The sequence below is a fragment of the Zootoca vivipara genome, chromosome 2 (assembly GCF_963506605.1).
Source record: "Zootoca vivipara chromosome 2, rZooViv1.1, whole genome shotgun sequence".
In the NCBI taxonomy this organism is placed as follows: domain Eukaryota; kingdom Metazoa; phylum Chordata; class Lepidosauria; order Squamata; family Lacertidae; genus Zootoca; species Zootoca vivipara.
This window is the reverse complement of record NC_083277.1, coordinates 109985778-109998722: the sequence shown is the minus strand read 5'-3', so window position 1 is coordinate 109998722 and position 12945 is coordinate 109985778. Positions and strand designations below refer to the sequence as shown.

General features: G+C 45.6%; 1 protein-coding gene across 6 annotated transcripts in view; it reads right to left on the bottom strand.

The window, feature by feature from the left end:
• The window catches only part of LIMA1 (LIM domain and actin binding 1), a 68628-nt gene that overhangs the window by 15778 nt on the left and 39905 nt on the right, over positions 1 to 12945 (bottom strand). For 4 of the 6 annotated variants that reach the window (XM_035103789.2, XM_035103792.2, XM_035103790.2 and 1 more), the window contains 3 exons: positions 8136 to 8247; positions 5238 to 5392; positions 820 to 927 (listed from right to left, as the gene is read on the bottom strand). In XM_035103789.2, the coding sequence (XP_034959680.1) occupies positions 820 to 927; positions 5238 to 5392; positions 8136 to 8247 (375 nt within the window). The remainder of the gene's footprint in view (positions 1 to 819; positions 928 to 5237; positions 5393 to 8135; positions 8248 to 12945) is intronic. The other 2 variants (XM_035103791.2, XM_035103793.2) reach the window with 1 other exon arrangement.

Sequence of the window (12945 nt, the reverse complement as noted above, 5' to 3'; positions counted from 1 at the left end):
TTTGCTTTCTTATCCTCCCTCCCACCCCTCAAAATTTGCTCCAGACAATTAAGGACCTATAAAGCCTTAAACGGCTCAGGACCGCAATACCTTAAGGACTGCCTCTTTCCATATGAACCTACCCGGACCCTGAGATCATCTTCTGAGGCCCTCCTTCGAGAGGTGCGGTGGGTGGCAACACGAGAACGGGCCTTTTCTGAAGTAGATCCCCATCTGTGGAATGCTCTCCCCAGGGAAGTTCGGCTGGTGCCTTCATTATATACCTTCAAGCACCAGACAAAAATATTCCTTTTTGCCCAGGCCTTTGGTTGATCCGATGTACATCCTATGCCCTTTTAAAATGTGGTTTTTTGGGGGGCGGGGGTATTTGGTTGCTGTTTTGATTTTATTCTGTGAACCGCCCTGAGACCCCCCAGGTATTGAGCGTTATATAAATTCAATAAATAATAATTATAATAAGAAGGAACTCTTCCCAAGCAGATAGAGGGTAGTGCAGGGGTGAGTGGCAGAGAGGAAAGTGAAGTCCTGTTGCACTTATACAAGGCTGGAATGGAGTTTTTAGGTAGCCTGTGCCGAGGGAAGAAAAAGGGATATGAACCCTAGCATGCTTTACAGATAGATTTTAGGCTTAGATTCAATGCTGTTTTCCATGATGTTATAGTCAGAACCTCAGCACAGCCTGCAATCAATTTACATCAGCAGATACAACTCGAGTTTCCAGATGCTGCGGTTTTACAGTGTTCCGGGCGTGCCTCTCCAAGCAGCTCCACTCCCAAGCGAAGTTGTTCTGATCTTCATCCCGCATGATCCATCTCTTACCTTCTCCCCATCCTGCTGGGGAAACGTATCTTCTGAGGATGGTGGGAAGTTCTCCTTCTGTTCACAATTGTAGCTCTTATCTTCGCTTTCGCTGGCTTGAGTCTCACTCTACAGAATGACAAAGCACTTGAGCATTTGTATATTTTAAGTCCTTAAAGGGGGAGGGGGAGGAGCTCGCTTAAGTCTTTTGAGAAAGTCGGATATGTTATAGGACAATGGAAACGGAAGTATTTTTATACCACCCTTCAATCGTATCCCTAAAGTGGCTTTAAAAAAACAAAACAACGCTGGAGCCCTGAATGTCAAGATACAGCAGTTTCTATCAACACATTAGAGCGTTTTCCCAGAGAGGCCTTATTCCTTACTAGAAGAAGCCCTTAGGTGGCCAGAGCTGTTATTTATCCTACACAGCAACTGTTACTAATAGTCTTCACAAAATAAGACACTGAACTCTGACCCAAGCCAGCTGCCAGGCTTTACCACAAACTAGCAGAGAAGTCGCTAAATAAGCGTGCATCCCTTCAGATTCAAACAAAAGGATCCAAAAACCTTGGATCAAGCAAGGGGAAATGTTTAAGAAACATTGCCTTCCAGTCTCCTGAACACTGTTAATACAGGTTCCATACAAAGCATGCTTTTATTTCATTTTATAGCCTTGTTTTTTTTTAAAAAAAAATAGCTTACCATCCAATTTAACTAGCTATTGCATGTACAGTTGACTTACATCTTACATGGATATTACGTTCCAGGAATTATGCACAGTGCTATTTTTCTAGAAACTCGCCATGCCAGAACTCACCATGAACACCACCCTTGTTCTCTTATAATGGCAATGGCACCCAGCTGAGAGGTGCCGGAACTGAGTTCCTGTGAGTTCTGGCTGGGGGAAACCCCTGATTATGCATACGGGCAAAATCACACAGCCAAAACAACTGCAGAAATGCTCCTGCAAAAGCAGATCTACGTTTCTAAAGCTGGTGTTCCAAACATTCGTTGCCTTCCACGCATGGCGGAGAGCTTTTAAAGTAACAACCATTGGATACCAGCTGCAAATGCATTATTAGACAAGCTTGGCAGTTTCAAAATCTTTAGCTCTGTTTAGCATTTTTATTTTACTTTCATTTACTAAATTGGATCAGGGCATCAACAGATCTTTCCCATTCAAATCGAGTTGTGTTTTTTTCCCTGGTGCTAATTACCCTAGGCAACTTAGCCTGATTTTTCTTTTTTCTAGAAAACCCACCACATTGATGCTCAGAAGCAAATCTCAGCTCCATCACAATGGCAAATGGACCTGGAGTCCCATGGAGTAGTAGAAGATACAGCAGAAAGGCTGCTGGCAGGTAAAAGGTTAAGCACCCCACCACCACTATTCCAGTGGAGAAATAACACCACCCCCCAAAACACAAAAAACACACAAACACAGTTTTCCTTTACAAGGGGTCCCTGGGATCCTGCTATGCACATTTCTGTGTAATGAGGAGTTCAGCCCCAAGATGGCTTCTGATCTGGGATTCTCAGCCTCTTCTGCCATTATTATTAAAAATCTGGACATACTCATGTGCTTAAGAGGCTCTGTCTACTGACCAATTCACCCCCTAGAAGCCAACAGACTGCTGACACCTGTTATTTGAGAAAGCAAGGCAGGAAACTGAAGGCAAAGCAGAGGGAAGCCGTTAGTAGTTAAGCAGATTTGTTAATCAAGGTGCAATTACCCATGCCATTAATTTCCTTTCAATTACTGAACTAGAGCATCAGAAATACGGTGCTGCATATGGCAAGAAGAAAACCCATGTGTCAGAGAGGTGAACCTGCCCATTGCAAGGTACAGCAAACTCAAGAAGATTAAGAATTTCCAGAGAATTTCCTGTTGTTAGCGCAGGAGAGGCAGAAGGGAAGACCAGCTTCCCTAGTGCTTATGAAATCTAGATTGTGCTGTGTTTACCTGCTTACAATGCTCAAATTGTGTGCAGGGTCAAAACAGAGTACAACCAACAATAGAATTGATTATTAGAGGCTCTTGCATACACAATACCCATCCAAAGGAGTCTGCCTGCTGTATCTCTGTATGATTTATTGCTCCAGCTTTGCCTCCTTTCCCATTAGCCGCTGTTGGGGGGGGGGCTAGACAGGGGGCAAGGGGTGTGGACAATGACAGACCACTGCCACTACATAACTCCTGTGTTTAAAATCAGGTACCATATACACTGGCCAGATTCAAGGTTATGGTATTAATTTATAAAGCTCTTAAAAACTTGGGTCCAGTATAGCACTAGGACCATCCGATCCCTTATATCCCTGCATAATTGCAGAGGTCTTTGGGGGAGTCACTGTTCGTGGTCCCCCATATGGCTTAGACCAGTGTTTCTCAACCACTGTTCCGCGGCACACTAGTGTGCCGCGAGACGCTGGCTGGTGTGCCGCGACGTGCCGCGACGAGAAGGGTGATTTGCATTGTCACGTGCCTGGCGGCCGCCAATAACCAGCGCTGACCCACCGGAAAGGAAGCCGGCCGGGTCACGACGCGGGGCGAGCGCAGCTCTCAACAGCCACCACCACGGGAGGGTGGTTTTAGACAAACTTAAAGAAGCTGGCTGGATGAGCTCAACCTGAAACTTGCTGAGCAAAGGATTGTGCTGGCAGAGAAATCAGCGGCTTGTGAAGCCTCATTACAGGAGATTGCAACCAACACAGCAATTGGCAAGTGTTTCTTACAGTCATAATTATATAGTCAATATAGGGCGGCACAGAGTTAAATTTTTTAACTTTTTTAATGGTGGTGTGCCTCGTGATTTTTTTCATGGAACAAGTGTGCCTTGGCCCAAAAAAGGTTGAGAAACACTGGCTTAGACACATCCACCAAGAGCCATGTACTCAACATAGCTGCCAAGTTTTCCCTTTTCTCGTGAGGAAGCCTATTCAGCATAAGGGAATTTCCCTTTAAAAAAGGGAGAACTTGGCAGCTATGGTACTCAATATTATCAGCCCAATTCTACGAAACAACCTCATTGCCAAGATCAAACAGGCCCCTCTCTTTGTGCTGAACTTCAGCCACCTAGCAACGACCTTTTTTAAAAAAAGATAATTTCAGCAAAGCAAGCTTTTTTTTCTGATCTTGAAACTATGGTGTTAAGCAGCATAGCAATTGTTTTAAATATAAAAAAACATATGCTCTGTGTTGGAAGTCAATTGGACCCTTCCACCATCCCTGAAGCAGCAGGGTTCTTTGCCCCTGGCAAGAGGAGGTTGCCAGCTATGGGTGGAATCGAACACAGCGCTTAATGGAACGTTTCCACTTGCAAAACAAAACGTTCTCCCCCGTTCTGCATCCCTCCCTAAATCTGTACTAGGGGTTACCCCAACTCTCTGGAGCAGAACAACTGGGGAGGGTGCAGGGTACACACAGTGGGAGGGAGGAGGTCCTGTTGCACAGGCGGAAATCCATGCGCTGGCAGGACACAGTAGCTGAATATGGCCCCACATCTCTGCTCAGGTCACATCAGCAATCCGTGGAGAAGATGCAGAGGGTGCAGGCTCTTCTAAGCATGTCACTTTCCCCTTTTTACTCTTGCATACTTTTTTTTTAAAAAAAAGCCAAACCACCCAAGTTTTTTCAGCTCAAAGTGTGACACATGCTTCCCTTTTTAATCCAGACTAGGAAAAGCAGTGGCTAAGCTATCATGAGTCTGGGGGGGGGGATACTGGGTTGTGGACACAAAGCTACCACAAGTCACCAATTTTGAACAAAACAGTACCCCCACCCCCCGAAACGGGAAACCTGGGACTCCTGCTAATTTTTCCCTTGAAGGGCAATTTGCTCTACAGCCACTATTCCATCTCCTGTTCAAATATTTGTCTAGCCAAGTACAGATCAGCCACAGAAGCACAGCAAGAACAAATAACATTGTTATGGATGAACTGGAGCTTGGAGTCAGGGGTGGGTGTCGTGCAGGGAGAAGATGGATCCATTGATTACATAGAACACCATACAATGAACCAGGAAAAAAGGAGAGAGAGAGAGAAAGAGAGAAAGAAAAGATAGCAAGGCTTTGGGCAAGTCACACCACCATTTTGCACCTGGCTTCCCCCCATAGACATGCTCCCAGCAACATGGCAAGGCTGGTTTCCGATTGCATGCAGAGATCCTCAGAGGCAGAGCGCTAGGCACATGCAAACCAAGAGACAGTAGCATTTCCAAAAGCAAGAGGAAGAGGGGTGTCTGAAAACCCTTTCAGCAGCTTTAAAACAACCTATATGCACTTTATAAAATGCAACATACAAGTCACCAACGCCACACCTCAAGGATCCAAGTATTGCACCTTCTTCCAAACAAGACCAGCCTTTCCTGGAGTCACCCCCTCATGCTGTGGGCTCTGGTGAAGCAACAGCCGGCCAGTTATAGGAAAGAGAGGACCTACCACAAGACCACCAGAGCTGCCCTGCTTGGAGACAGCTGCCTGGTACTTAGCAAGCCTGTCCTTGATGGATGTTTCCGACAAGCGAGGCATTTCCTGATTCTTCCTGCTCTCTGCTTTCTCCAGGCTTGATGTCGGAGAGGTACTCAGCGGATGACCTAGAACACAAGAGCAGACAGTTGTCATTACCAGTAGGTAAGGTAAAAAAGTAAAGGACCCCTGGACGGTTAAGTCCAGTCAAAGGCGACTATGGGGTTGCGGCACTCATCTTGCTTTCAGGCCGAGGGAGCAGGCGTTTGTCCACAGACACAGCTTTTCCGGGTCATGTGGCCAGCATGACTAAACCGCTTCTGGCGCAACGGGACATTGTGACGGAAACCAGAGCGCACGGAAACGCCGTTTACCTTCCCGCCACAGTGGTACCTATTCATCTACTTGCACTGGTATACTTTCAAATTGCTAGGTTGGCAGGAGCTGGGACAGAGCAATGGGAGCTCAGCACCGTTGCTGGCTCAACGGAACACTGTGACAGAAGCCAGAACGCATGGAAACGCCGTTTACCTTCCCACCGCAGCGGTACCTATTTATCTACTCACACTGGTGTGCTTTCAAACTGCTAGGTTGGCAGGAGCTGGGACAGAGCAATGGGTGCTCACCCCGTCGTGGGAATTTGTACCGCCGACCTTCCAATCGGCAAGCCCAAGAGCAGGCATAGGCAAACTCGGCTCTCCAGATGTTTTGGGACTACAACTCCCATCATCCCTAGCTAACAGGACCAGTGGTCATGGATGATGGGAAGTGTAGTCTTAAAACATCTGGAGGGCCGAGTTTGGGCCCAAGAGGCTCAGTGGTTTAGAACACAGCGCCACCCGCATCACTTAATGCAGATTTGCCCAGGAATGAAATTGTATATTTTTGGGTGGGGGTGGGAGGGGGAAGCAGAAAAGAGAAAGGGGTGGTATTTGGAATGAGAAAGGCCATCAAGGAATTGATTTCCCATAACCAAGGCATGAGAACTGCATCTCAAGGGCTGGTCCGACACCTGCTTTAAAGGTTCCACAATCTCCTTTGCTAGCCAAGGGCCAAACTGGCACCGGGAGAGGAACAGATTATTGCCTAATCCCTTCAAGGCAGGAGGATGGGGATGCTTTTAAAAGTGCAGCACTGGCAGACAGAAGGGGGTGGATGAGAGGAAGCCTGAACCTTTTTGTTGCTCGTACATTTGAACTTAAAGGCAGATTCTCATCTCCAAACTGCTGGAGCTATGTTTGGTCACCAGAAGAAACACACCCCAAAACCATTGTTTCAGGGGCAACAAGCAGGCAATGGAAAGGATCATCTCTTTACCCCATAGTGTAGTTTAGCTTCCCCCTCACTTTAAAGGACATGGTACAACCCAGGTTGGGTTAGATAACTGTCCTGGCCTCCCACCTACTTGCACTGTTATGTACCTATCCTACAGCCATTGCAGAATCATCACTTGTCGCTTCTGCACTCACAACAGCTAAGGGTTTCTGCTCTCCCCACCCCAACCCCTTCTTCTGTGTCCACCAATTCATTTTGGGTAACAGGAGACATCAATAGGAGCCGCAGGCTACACACAAGTAAATACCACCAGAAGCCTTGTACGGTGAGCAGGTGCAATACAAGCAAATGCTCAGGAATGCAAGGCAAATAGCACTGGTTGCGGAGGGAAATCTGTCAGAAGAAGCAACTGTATTTCCCTCAGCTTACTAGGAAAGCAACTGCTAGCAGGATTATCACAGACTGGTAAAGCAAAGGACAAATAAATTATGGACTACGAGCCACAAAATCAGTCAGCAGACTCAGCTATGAACCAGGAAGTCTTCTCCCAATCCAAATATTGCCTCTGCCAAGGTAGTCTTTGCCTCAGTCTCTTTCCCAACCCCCTAACCCCCAATGTACAATTTGTGGAAATGATAATGCTGATTTACAATGCTTGATGATGGTGCCCTAGCATGGTTGGTGATGATGACAAAGATCATGGCATCAATCATAATAAGAAGGAAGAAGATGGACAATAATCCTCCAGCAGCTATCTGTGGTATGGATGCATATTGTTTCCCCACTGATGCTCTCTTATGCATGCGTGGAATAATGTCATCCAAGAGATGCCTCGCACAAATCTGTATCGTGTGGCTTCACGGTTTTCCTTATAACACATAAGAGCCATACTGGCCCCTTTTTATTTCATGTACACCCTCTTGCCCACCTCAGGGACCAAAAATAAAAACTGAAGATCTCAGCAGTGCATAGGATGCAGTTGCAATGGCAATGGCAATTTTAAAACACAGAGATATCAGTCGTGCACATTAAAATAAAGGGCATAGGTTTTCATTATATACCGGTAAGCATGTATCAGATCTTTATCTTTTATCTTTATCTTTCTTGTGTTTTTAATATTCTGTTGGGAGCTGCTCAGAGTGGCTGGGGAAACCCAGCCAGATGGCTGGGGGGTATAAATAATAAAATTATTATTATTATTATTATTATTATTATTATTATTATTATTATTTCTACTCTGCATAAAATGAGAGGCGCATCAATTAGTTTATCGTTTGTTCGCCCTTCACCAAGTGGTTCAAATAAAAGGTTACAAAACAAAGTACAGTCGGCAGAATACAATTTACATTTAAATAGCAAAACAGCCAACAACAGAATGACAACACGTACTGTAATGTGCAGCAGCAGAGGAGGGAAAACATCCAAACCATGGAGTATGGCAGCACTACTGATCAGCAGTGTTTTCCTCCGACATCCCAGGTTTTGGAGATGGGTCCCTCTTCCACTTAGCCAAAATGATGGCTTAACCTGTGTACCGTACCCTTGGGGGGAAGCCGCCATAACAGAAAGATCCATGCAACATTGAACGCTGCCCACCTGAGACGTTGTGGCTTCTTTCTCCGGAACTGAAGTCAAGGTCTTCCGAGGAAAAGCTGTTCTCCGAAATTCTCCTACCACCACCAGCCCTGCCTTGGTCACGAAAAACCTGCTTTAAAAACAAAAGGGAAAGGCACAAACCCATCTGTTTACTGGCTCGCTCCAAAAGGGACTGTCTGAGCATCGTGCTTTTGAGCACACAGGTTTCATCGCCGATAAAATTATATTCGTTAATATGAAGAATACACATCCTTTACGTAACAACAAAAATCAACTCTACATCTCCTCGGTTTCCCTGGCTGAAATGCTTGTCTGCCTCCTGCCTCCACTATAAGCCCTCTGGGTTTCCTTTTGCCACAACTTCAGTCCTTCCACAACTCTATCCAGAACTCTGTGGCAGAGTATTTGTTTACCCCTGTTGTTGCTTGTATCATGGATGTCCTGAAACCTCTACAGTAGCTTCCCTTCCAGGGCAAATACCTTGTCCTTACTTCTCAGCTCTCTCCTCTCCTCCGTCCAATTAACTCACGTTTCTACTCCTCATGCTTATTTTAGCTCCTGTGCCCAAAACCTTCCATCTCCCTGGAGATTTCCAGCTCACTTAAAACTACTCTGCTCTTTCCTCCTCGCTACTCTGTGTGTCTGGAACTCAGAGCAGCTATGAAATGCTGCCCTATTCTCCTCCTTCAGATGCGCTCCCCTGAACCATGAAGACTTTCGTATAACTCTCCATCACAGCTGGAACAAAGCATACATGCTTAACTACCTGTCTTTCTGCCTCATCATTCTTGCATCATCTCCCTTTCCCACCCTCCCTCAGCTGTCTCCCATCCATCAAACATTAAACTATAGGTAAAGGTAAAGGACCCCTGGATGGTGAAGTCCAGTCAGAGGGAACTATGGGGTTGCAGTGCTCATCTTCCTTTCAGGCCAAGGGAGCCAGCATTTGTCCACAGACAGCTTTTCTGGGTCATGTGGCCAGCATGACTAAACCGCTTCTGGCGCAACGGGACATAGTGACGGAAACCAGAGCGCACGGAAACGCCATTTACCTTCCCGCCACAGTGGTACCTATTTATCTACTTGCACTGGTATGCTTTCAAATTGCTATGTTGGCAGGAGCTGGGACAGAGCAATGGGAGCTCAGCACCGTTGCGCAGATTCGAACTGCTGACCTTTCCATCAGCAAGCCCAAGAGGTTCAGTGGTTTAAATCACAGCACCACCCGCATCTCTGCACCAAAGGTGCAGAGATCTCTTTTTTAATGGTTACCCATCATTCCATGCAGTGGCTTTCTTGAGCAGATTTTAGGGGGAACTGGGTTCCCCTTACCTTTTAAAAATTAAATAATATTTATTCTTTGTATGTGGGGGCTAGAACAGATATGCATCCAATGCCTGAGCCAAAAATCCACCTATATCTGTAATCAATAAAGTTGTGGCCACTTATAATCCAGATCATTGTCTGCTTGAGTTTATTAACCACATCTAACATTTAGCCACTGCCTTGGGCAGGGGCTGGGGGTAGCACTGCGACTAGGCTCACAATAAACGAACAAACAAACATCCCCCACCCCACCCCCAGAAAAAAAAAGCACTGATTCCATGCACACCGATACCACTGTACAAATCACAACCACTTTCTTCATAACCTAGGTAGGCCACAGTTTTACCTAGCTGGGGGTGCGGTGGGAATCTTAAACTAAGTTGATATTAATCTACAAAGCTGAATGTACAAGACAGACAAGCCCCACTGCCAGGGCTTGCTCAAACCTTCAATTTTGTTTTGTTTCTTAAAAAAAGAAGTTTATTACTTTAAACTCCACCTTTCTACAGGTTCCCAGGGAAGCTAACGAAAAGTTACAATGCCAATAAAAATGAAATCATGTAAGACTGGCCTGCATATAATTACTCAAAACTTATACTGCATATAATTACTCAAATACTGGCCTGCATATAATTACTCAAAACTGACAATTACATGGGTCTTAAGACAGAAAGAACCCAGGAAGAACTTGCTGGGTGGAGTTCATGGTACATTTGACTGGCATTCTGTTCTCACAGAGACCAACCAGTGCTATGACTCATTTACATACAGTATAAGCTAAACAAGTTATAGCTTAGGGCCCCACTAATCTTGGGGTCCTACATACAGCGACAGTGTTTTGTGTTGTGTAGGCTCCTATGATGTAAGCCATGGGCCCCACCTGCTAGCCTGCTCCCTAAAATATCACTGGTTTGCTCATTTCTATATGCCTACATTCTTCAAGTGCAAATGGCTTTAGATACATAAAGGTAAAGGTAAAGGGACCCCTGACCATTAGGTCCAGTCGTGACCGACTCTGGGGTTGCGCGCTCATCTCGCATTATTGGCCGAGGGAGCCGGCGTATAGCTTCCAGGTCATGTGGCCAGCATGACAAAGCCGCTTCTGGCAAACCAGAGCAGCACCTGGAAACGCCGTTTACCTTCCCGCTGTAGTGGTTCCTATTTATCTACTTGCATTTTGACATGCTTTCGAACTGCAGGAGGTGGGACCAAGCAACGGGAGCTCACCCCGTCACAGGGATTCGAACCGCCGACCTTCTGATCAGCAAGCCCTAGGCTCAGTGGTTTAACCACAGCGCCACCAAATTACCACATAGCATGTATTCAACACAAAAAAACAGTGACAATTTGTTGTTGACAAAGGACAGCTGGACATATAAAGGGCCCCATTACCTTCAGTAGCTTAGGGCCTCATCAAACCTAAATCTGGCCCTGGTTATGAGGGAGAAAAACCTTTCTCTACCAAACTTCTCCAGTGCCAGGCATAATTTGACCAACTTCTATCATGCCATCGTTATGATTATCAGCAGTTTTTATTTTCCTTTCCTAACAATCCCTGGCATGGAATTTGGCTTTTTCACCCATGCCACGCACTTCCTTGAGCTACCCACCACGACTCCCAACCTCTCATTCCTGGTCCATCACCGCCAGTTCAGACCAAAGATCTCAAGATTTTCTGTTGATGAAGAATTAGTGAAGCAACCTTCAGCAGGCTACTTATTCACATGGAACATAGGTTCTATGTTAAAAAGTCCACTCAAAAGTTATTTACAGTCTTCTATTTTGCATCAATGCGGAGTGGTGCATTTTAGCACCAGAACCTACAATGGGCTGCAACTCACAGTGCAAAGGAGCGTCTCCACCCCCATCGTTCTGCCCAGACACTGAGGTCCAGCTCCGAGGGCTTCTGGCAGCTCCCTCCCTGCGAGAAGTGAGGTTACAGGGAATCAGGCAGAGGGCCTTCTCGGTGGTGGCGCCTGCCCTGTGGAACGCCCTCCCATCAGATGTCAAGGAAATAAACAACTATCTGACTTTTAGAGGACATCTGAAGGCAGTCCTGTTTAGGGAAGTTTTTGATGTTTGATCATGTTTTTAATATTCTGTTAGGAGCCACCCAGATTGGCTGGGAAGACCCAGCCAGATGGGCAGGGTATAAATAATAAATCATTATAAATAATAATTATTATTATAAAGGGGCATAAATCAGGCATTCAAAAGAGGGGAAATAGAGCTGTTCCCTCATAGATTTCTATGTCCATGAACATTTCCCCTCAATGGAAAACCGGAGCACCTTACTTTATCTGACGCTACGCTCTCTTTTAGGGAATATGCATTATTGTTCGACAAAAGGTGTTCAACGGTTGTGTTGAGTAACAGGTTTGCCTACTGTTTCTTACTTGAAAGAAAACCCATTCCACGCTATGATGTTACAGGTGCCATTTACAAGCAAGTGGTATATAAATTCATTAAATTAAATAAACAAGCATTTTATAGTTCTACATACACTATCCCAATCACTCTCAGGTTCCGGCTAAGCGCCACCAACTCTGTAGTGCCTGTTTAACTGAGAAAGATTGAGTCCGAGAAGAAAGAGCACACTTCTGATTCCCCAGAACATGCCTCCTCTCCCGAAAATAAAAGATCCGTTGGCGCACTCTAGCAAAGGTAGATGGCATATTATGCAAGACGTACCCTGTTTCTCCTATTTTAAGACGTAGTCATAAAATAAGCCATAGCAGGATTTTTAAGCATTCAAGGAATATAAGCCATACCCCGAAAATAAGACATGGTAATATGCCAGGGTTTTGTACTCTTCCTCAACTGTAACGCAATGCATGCACACAATGGGTATACAGTGGTACCTTGGTTCCTGAATGGGTTCGTTGTCAAACAAATTGGCTCCCGAATGCTGCAAACCCGGAAGTAAGTGTTCCGGTTTGCGAATGTTTTTCAGAAGCCAAGTGTCTGACATGGCTTCTGTGCAGGAAGCTCCTGCAGCCAATCGGAAGCCGTGCCTTGGGTTTTCGAACGGTTTCAGGAGTTGGACTCCTGGAACGGATTAAGTTTGAGAACCTAGGAGAACCTAGGTACCACTGTGTATATGGACATAAGCTCCCCACTGCTGTTTTCTCCACATCTAATGAAAGAGACTCCTATTTATGGAATACCATTTCAGAGGAAGTCTTTAAGACAGGCATCCCCAAACTGCAGCCCTCCAGATGTTTTGGCCTACAACTCCCATGATCCCTAGCTAAAAGGACCAGTGGTCGGGGAAGATGGGAATTGTAGTCCAAAACATCTGGAGGGCCGAAGTTTGGGGGTGCCTGCTTTAAGAAGTGCCAGAGGACTCTGTCAAACTGCATATCCAGAAGAAGTAATTGCTTAGGTACCTTGGGCTAGGGCTAAGGCTAAGCAATATATCGATATATCATCAAAAACCAGTTTGAAGTCCACATAGTGATGTTGGTTTCATAGTTTTTGACCT